The 7,958-nt window shown below is 55.1% G+C and overlaps 2 protein-coding genes across 2 annotated transcripts in view; one reads left to right on the plus strand and one right to left on the minus strand.

Annotated features, from left to right (window-relative positions):
* TULP2 (TUB like protein 2) overlaps nt 1–3,185 on the plus strand; it is a 7,421-nt gene extending 4,236 nt beyond the window's left edge. The window contains exons 8-13 of the mRNA XM_024768135.1: nt 36–347; nt 1,400–1,512; nt 2,039–2,153; nt 2,239–2,337; nt 2,574–2,745; nt 3,030–3,185. Coding sequence (XP_024623903.1) covers nt 36–347; nt 1,400–1,512; nt 2,039–2,153; nt 2,239–2,337; nt 2,574–2,745; nt 3,030–3,163 — 945 coding nt within the window. The 3' untranslated portion in view covers nt 3,164–3,185. The remainder of the gene's footprint in view (nt 1–35; nt 348–1,399; nt 1,513–2,038; nt 2,154–2,238; nt 2,338–2,573; nt 2,746–3,029) is intronic.
* Nucleotides 3,186–4,668: 1,483 nt separating this feature from the next.
* Nucleotides 4,669–7,906, minus strand: PPP1R15A (protein phosphatase 1 regulatory subunit 15A). Its single transcript, XM_024768133.1, is given in 4 exon segments — nt 4,669–4,840; nt 4,843–5,089; nt 5,523–6,893; nt 7,652–7,906. Coding segments are annotated over 3 exon segments (1,704 nt in total). The 5' UTR covers nt 6,885–6,893; nt 7,652–7,906; the 3' UTR covers nt 4,669–4,745.
* Nucleotides 7,907–7,958: the final 52 nt, after the last annotated feature.

The following is a 7,958-nucleotide window of genomic DNA, read 5'->3' on the forward strand; positions in this document are numbered from 1 at the left end:
GCTGTCTCTCAACTTGAATTTGGCACGTGGGCTAGGGCGAAGACCTGCAAGAGAAGAAAGAGGAGTCGGAGTCTACAGTGAGGAACTCCCCATGGGCGACCGACGAAGAGGTGTCCGAGGCCCCGGAAGGCGCGGACGGCGCGGGCAACAGCGATGTGCGGAGCTCGCTGTGCTCGCCTCCCCGCGCCCCAGGCCCTCGGCTGGGCGAGGATATGGAAGCGTATGTGCTGCGGCCAGCGCTGCGCGGTCGCACGGTGCAGTGTCGCATCAGCCGCGACAAGCGCGGGGTAGACAAGGGCATGTTCCCTTTCTACTATCTCTACCTGGAGGCGGCCGACGGCCGAAAGGTGCGGTCTGGTAGCCTCGGAAGCAAGTCCCACCTCCCAAGGGCAAGTCCCGCCCCTTTCTGAGCGACAGCAAGACTTAGGCGAATCCAGGCCTTGTTCGTCATTGAACTAGGACTAGTCAGCTCCAGCGCCAAGTCCTGCCCTTCACAGCACTAGGATTCTTTCCTCTCAGAGCCCGATAGGCCCTCCCCATCCCATAATCCAGCCCTGTCCACTCTCGAGTTGGGCCCGCCTTTCTCAAGGCTAGGCCGCGCCCTTTCGGAAGGTCCCAAGCCCCACCTCTTACAGACCCTCGTGAGGTACTGGCCTCATCTTTTTCGATCCAAGTCTGGTCCCTCAGTGAGCCTTCTGTGTTATCAGGCCCCACCCAATCCTGGGACAGGCCCCGCCTCTCAGGAGTCAAGCCCCTTGCTTCGTGGATTTTCCACCCAAAGCCAAGCGACTCCCATCTCAGTCTGGCCATTCCTGTCTCAAGTGTGGCCGCTTCTCCTCAATTACTCATTCTCTCCCAGAAAGAGGCTTTTCCCCTACTCAGTGCCAGACCTGTTTTTTCCCCGATGAAACACGTACTGAAGTCCTGCTGCGATGTTCCAAGTGAGGCTCTTCCCTATTCTCCAAAGCCAGGTCCTGCCTGCCAGTCAGGTTCGCCTCTCCCTGGGCCCAGCCCCAACCCTGAACCCAATGGCCGAAGGAATAAGGGGCAGATATTAAGATGTGAAATGGGGCTTCCCTGGTGGCGCAGTGGTTGAGAGTCCGCCTGCCGATGCAGGGGACACGGGTTCGTGCCCCGGTCCGGGAAGATCCCGCGTGCCGCGCAGTGGCTAGGCCCGTGAGCCATGGCCGCTGAGCCTGTGCGTCCGGACCCACCCCATTCAGGACCCAGCTGATGACTTCCTTCAGTGAGAACCGCATCTCCCAGCAAGCTTTGGGACGCTTATTGCTCCATTACCCTTTCCTCTGTCTTGGGGACCTGGTGTTTCCTTGTCTTTGGACCCCTCGCCCTAGCCAAATACCAGAAATCGACTCTAATGGGCTGTTTCTCACATCCACAGCACTTCCTTCTGGCTGGGCGCAAGAGAAAAAGGAGCAAAACCTCTAATTACCTCGTCTCCCTGGACCCCACAGACCTATCTCGGGATGGGGAAAATTTTGTGGGCAAAGTCAGGTGGGCAGAGTCCTGATGTGTGTGATAAACAGGTGGCAGAGGGCCGGGGGTTGGGGGGGGGGGCAAGGGGACAATTGAACTACATTTCCCAGCGGGCTGTAGAGTACAAGTTCCACCTGCCCTACAATTTTTTCTCTTGGGGACTGATGGGTTTTGTAGTTCTTCAAGTTGCAACTCCAGGGTGGTTGGGAATAGAACTGAAGGCTTTGGAGCAGAGGTTGGCATTTAAGACATTTGACTTCTTGAGAGACACGGGGCTGGCATTCCTAAGTTTCTGTGGGAGAAGAGGGCTGGGATATGTGAGTTCTTTTGTCTTGGAAGGGCGTTCCTAAAGGGCCAAGGCAGGAGGCTAAAATCATGGCTCACCAAAGAAAGAGAGGGGGGCTGGGACTAGGTACATGGAACATGGAACATGAGTCTTTTGTAGAGGATTGATCGGAAGAGTTCATGAGATGACATGGGAAAGCAGTTAATGTAAAATAGGAACAATTATTATTTTTATCTGACCACTTCCCTCCTGGAGCAGATCTAATGTCTTGGGCACCAAATTCACCATCTTCGACAATGGGGTGAATCCAGAAAGGAAGAATTTTGTCCCAGAGACTGCTCGGATCAGGGAGGAGCTGGGGGCTGTGTGTTATGTGAGTATCTGGGAGACGAGAGAGAGTGGAGCAGGACGGTGGGGAGGGAGAAAGAAGAAGGCCAAATGGAGCATACTACCCTCAGGAGACCAACATCTTGGGATTCCGAGGGCCCCGGAAAATGACTGTGATCATTCCAGGAATCGACGCCCAGAACCAGAGAATCAGTGTCCAGCCACAAAATGTGAGTGCGCCAAGGTTGAGTGTCCCTGGGTCAATGGGGAGGAAGGGCTGGGGGACCGGCCATAGGTCCTAAGGGGAGAGGGAGCCGATGGACTGCATAAGGTCATATATGAAGCCGGTAGGACTTTGTCAGACTTATGTTTCTCAGGAAGGAGAGCCTAGGGACTCAAAATTCTGCGTCTGGAGGAAAAAAGCTGGTTGGTAGTTGGTTAACCACGTCCCCACTTTACCCTCTAGGAACAGGAGTCGCTATTGAGTCGCCTCCAACGGGGGGCCAACCAGGGGCTGGTCCTGCTGCAAAATAAAGCCCCGTCGTGGAGCGACAAGAGCGGCGCCTACGTGCTCAATTTTCATGGTCGCGTCACTAGGACCTCGGTGAAGAACTTCCAGATCGTGCATCCGGATGACCGTGAGTTCCTAGGAACTGGTTTACCTGGGCGAGGGAGCAGGACAAGAACTACTTCTCCCATTAGCACTTGAGCGTTTTCCTAGGCAGGGCCGACTCCACGCTATTGCAAAGCCTATTGGGAAGTGTAGTTTACAAGGCCCTCTGCCATATAAACTGCACTTCCGGAGGATTCCGCGCATAGCGAGGGCGCCGCACAGCCTCTCGGGAGTCGTAGTTCTCGCGGCTCAGAGGCCCGCGGCAGGGATACGACACCCGCTCCCGTTAGTTCCTGACTTCCTTCTCAGCGGACTACCTGGTGCTCCAGTTCGGTCGCGTAGCCCCAGACACGTTCACCATGGACTTCCGTTTCCCACTTTGTCCGCTCCAAGCCTTCGCCATCTGCTTGTCCAGTTTCGATGGGAAGCTGGCATGTGAGTAGTTCAATGAAAATACTCTCATCAGCTTGTGTGCCTACTCATTTGGAGAAAGGGCCCCAGCGTGCCTTCTTTTGCACCAGTTTACTAATAACCAACACTTATTAGACGCCGCCTGAGTGCCCCGTCCTGTGCTTTAGGCAGTGGGCTGTTCGGCAGCACTTGCTCTCCTGAAATCACAGTCCGATCATGGGGGATGGGTCTTAAACAACAAAAAAATCAAAATGCTCGTCTGTTATGAATGAGGAAGGCACACAAGTTGGCTGGGTCAGAGCAAGATATCTCTTAAAAAAAAAAAATTTCATCTACATCTGAAGAATCACAAGGAACTAGCTGAGCCAGAGGGGTCAGGGACGGGAACAGACAGTAGCCACAGCTCATACAGAGCTCTTAAGGTGGAAGGGGGCTTGGTCGGTTTGGGAATGAAAGGATAGTGTAGCAGGAGCCTGGGGAACCAATGGGGAGGGACAAGGTGTGAGGCTGGATAGGGTGCATGATGTTTGGGCCACTCTTTTTTTTTTTTATTTAACTAACTTTATTTATTAATTTTTTTTTTTATTTTTGGCTGTGTTGGGTCTTCATTGCTGTGCGCCGGCTTTCTCTAGTTGTGGCGAGCAGGAGCTACTCTTTGTTGTGGTGCGTGGGCTTCTCATCCCAGTGGCTTCTCTTGTTGCGGAGCATGGGCTCTAGCCACATGGGCTTCAGTAGTTGCGGCACGCAGGCTCAGTAGTTGTGGCATGTAGGCTGCAGAGCGCAGGCTTAGTAGTTGTGGTGCACGGGCTTAGTTGCTCCGTGGCATGTGGGATCTTCCCAGACCAGGGCTCGAACCCGAACCCGTGTGCCCTGCATTGGCAGGCGGATTCTTAACCACTGAGTCACCAGGGAAGCCCCACCCCCACCCCGGCCACTTTTGTTTGAACTGCTGTGAAGAGTTCTAAGCTGGTGAGGTAAAAGTAGGATGGGTAATTGGAAGACATCCATGAGAGTAAGAATAAATACTAGCCAACACTTATGTTATTTGACAAACATTGTTTTAATTATGACTTCCTTTGGGGCCTTACAAACTCATAAGGTATGTGCAATTGTTAGCCGCATTTTACAGATAAGGAAACTGAGTCTATGGACACATGATTTATAAATGTGAAATCAGGCCCACTCATAAATGTGAAAGCCTTGAGGAACTCACCACGTCTGCCAGTAGGAGGATGAGTCTTTGTATTCCAAGGACACACAGAAAACTGGAGCTTAACCCTTTTTTGGTGAGTCCAGTTCCCAGCTGCCTTGGGGAGATAACTGTCCGGGGTTTAATCAAATATAGGTGGAAGCCAAAGAAAAATGACAAAACCCACCAGTCCTTAGTTCAAAAGAAGCCTCGGAATGGGAAGAGGGATGATGGGAAATGTAATTTATCCTCTATTGAGAGGCTCGCCTTTATGCTGTTCCCCCGCAACTGTTTTGGGGACCCAGGAGTAGTGGATGGTGTCAGTTCAGACACACACGGAGACGCTGCTCACTATGAAAAGCTTTATTCCTTATATAAATCAACACTTAAAAATAAATAGGTAATAACATGAAAACTACTTCATCTTAGCCACGCCTCCCACTGAGGTCCAGGCAAGGAGACACACAGGGAGGAGATGGAGAGGCCAGAATGTGGCTCAAAGGTGTGGTCTGCATGGGGACATGGGTAAGGTCGGGGTAGGGGCAGGTATGGTGGCCAGAGAAGTGGGAGGGTTCCCGAGGCGTGCCCAGGCCCTGGCCCGGGCGGCAGGGGTGAGGTAGGGACCCAGCTCCTCTTGGGCTTGGGCGATGCGTCGGGCAAAGCGGCTGCGATCCCGGGCGAACTGCTCCCAGGGGCCTCTGCGGGCGGCCTGGGCGGGTCCCGCCCAGACAGCCAGGAGATGGACGGAGACCTTCTCAGAGAAGCGCACCTGGAGATGGACCGTCACGATGGGGAGACACAGAGATACAGACACAATGTACAAACGGCCACAGGTTGGGGGGTGTGGGGAGAGGGAGGGAGACAGAGAGAGAGAACCAAACAAAAATTAGTTGCACAACAACGCTTGTTATCTGGATAGTCATTTACCCACCAGCGGATCCTCCATCTGACTCCCTGAAGATGGAGGTAGTTCCCTGGGGTTGACATGAGTGCAGCTGCTCCTTCATCCCACAAGGGCCCAGCCTCTTGCAAAGGATTGCATTACAGTGAACACAGCCGTCCCAACGGAGCTCACACGCAACCCTCTGCAACACGGGGGACCCAGGAATCGGGGCCTCCAGCCCTTTGGCCCCCAGGCCCAGGAGTTCCAGCTCCCAGCCCTCTCCTCGCTAACCTCAAGAATCTGAGCCCTCAGCACCCACCTTTCTGGTCTTCAGGGGAGGCTCAGGGTCCCGATGCCTGGTGGGGGTTTCTGCAGACTTGAGGCGCATTTGCAGACGGAGGGGCAGCCGAGGAGGAGCCCAAGGAGGTGGGGCCTTCTCTCCAGGTAAATAGATGGCCACTCGGAAGGGGCAGGGCTCAGCTTCTCCCCACTCTGTGGCAGCTTCCCCTCCCTCTGTTTCCTCTCCAGGCTGACATATCCGGCCCCTGAAGAGGGCACTCTGGGTCTGAAAGGAGGGACTTGGTTCCAAGTCAGCTGCTTCTGATTCGTCGTCTTCATCCTCATTCTCACCCTCACACTCAGTTTCCTCCTCCGTGTCCTCTCCTGGTCGGTACACCCAGGCCCTCAGGAAGGCACTTGTGTGTGGGATGGAAGAGGAAGCCTCGGCTTCTCCTGAATCACTGTCCCCCTCCTCTTCCTCCTCTGTGATCTCACTGGATTGGTGCTGCCAGGTCCTGAGCAGGGGGCTCTGGGCTGGAACTGCGGAGTGTGGCTCTGGGTCAGCTTCTCCTTTCTCAGGGTTTTTGGGCTTCTCCTCCTCAGGCTCCTCTCCTGAACAACACTCCCAGGCCCTGAGGTGGGAGCCTGCAGATGAGGGGCAAATGGAGGTCTTCGTGGCTGCTTTATTCTCTGTTCTTTCTTCCTCTGTGGCTCCATCCACGGGGCAGCACACCCAAGCTCTGGGCTTGGATCCCAGAGCTAAGGGAGAGGCAGATGTTCTAGGAGCTTCTTTATTTACAGCTTCTTCATCCTCCTCCTCTTCCTCCACCCCTGGACAACATTCCCAGTGTGATGGAGGAAAAGAGAACGTGATCACTTCTTTATCTTCAGTAACCCCTTCTTCCTTAGATTCCTCCTCCCCAGGAAGGTCTTGCAGGGATGTTACCAGAAGGCTGGGGCACAGGGGAGCAGGCTGGCCATCCATAAATTCACTTCCCTGCTCTCTAGGGATACTGGTTGCTTCTTCCCTGCCATACTCTTCGTCGTCATTATCTGAAAGTCCCCAGGCTTCAAGAAGAGAACACTTGGTTTCCAGGTCAGGGCAGGCCCCCCGGGATGCTTCTCCATCCTTCTCAGCTGCTCCACTGTCTCCAGTCTCCTCTTGAGGGTGCCTGCCCTTGGGGGCACGGTGAGTGGCCAGAGAAGCCTTAGCTTCTCCCTCCGGGACAGCTTCTCCCTGATCTGTTCCGGTTACTGCTTCCACCAACCAGGGCTCTGGAGATCTTGGGCCTCTCAGGTGGCTCCAGGCCCAGCTGAGAAGGCCCACCAGCGGGGACACGAGGTAGAAGGTGTGGGTATCCCTCCAGGGGGCAGGCTGATGGGGCACTTGGCCTGGGGCCATCTGTCTGGACTGGGAAAAAGGGAGAAAAAAAAGGAATCAAGTGGGGCTCCCCTGGTGGCGCAGTGGTTGAGAGTCCGCCTGCCGATGCAGGGAAGCCATTTAGGGGATAGTATCAGAGGATGACCCTGAGTCATAGCAACGGAAACAGTAACACAAATAGCAACAGCAAAGTCCCTGCCCCACATTCCTTTTTTTTTTTTTCCACATTCCTTTCTGATCCCAGCCACTCCCATCTCTGTCCCTTGTTTCGCCATCTCCTCTCTCAATACCCAAGAGTCTGGGTCTCAACAAGCCTCTAGCCCCATCTGCTCTCACCCATTAAGTCCTGGTCCCAAGCAGAGAGAACACAGGTCCTCTACTTGCTTCTCTTGGGGACATAGTCCTGGTCCCTGCTTCTCGCCCCCTCCTGAGGATTGACAAATCAGACCCCCATCACCCTCCTCCCTCGGAGACTCAAAAATTCCGATCCCCAGATGGTTCCTTCATTGGGGACCCAAGAGCCTGGCTCCCAGAACCCTCCTCCGTCTGGCTCAGGGCTCCAAGTTCCCAATTCCTTCTGCTTCCGAAGTCCGAGCCCTAGGGTCCGTCCCACCCCTCCATACACAAGAGTTCAGGTTCCCAGGCCCTCCTTAGGACCCAGGAGTCCGGGCCCCGAACCCTCCTATTTCGGAACCCTGAAGTCCGAGCACCCTCCTCATAACTGACCCGCAGTCTGATCCCAGCCCCCAAACCCCTGGGGACCTAGGTGTTCCGACCCCCCAACTCACCGGCTCGGGACCGTGCGTCACCCTGGGGGCAGGAGGGCCGGCTGGGGCTGCCACAAGCGATCACAGGTTCGGACGCCTCGGGAAGCCAGCGCGTTCATCTCCCCCTCCGGCGTTGGGCTCAGGGACTCAAGTTGTCACCGGCTGCTACAAGTGCTGTCGCGACAAACGGGCGCGGGATCGTGCCGGGAGACGCAAAAATACAAACAAGTGGGAAACTAAACGGGTTTGCGCTGACGCTACCCGCAGGGCTTTTATAGGCCAACGCTGCCGGACGTGCTAACGCCAAGAGGGGAGGCGGGGTTTCGAA

This window comes from Neophocaena asiaeorientalis, unplaced genomic scaffold, assembly GCF_003031525.2.
Source record: "Neophocaena asiaeorientalis asiaeorientalis breed wild unplaced genomic scaffold, Neophocaena_asiaeorientalis_V1.1 scaffold629, whole genome shotgun sequence".
NCBI classification, from domain to species: domain Eukaryota; kingdom Metazoa; phylum Chordata; class Mammalia; order Artiodactyla; family Phocoenidae; genus Neophocaena; species Neophocaena asiaeorientalis.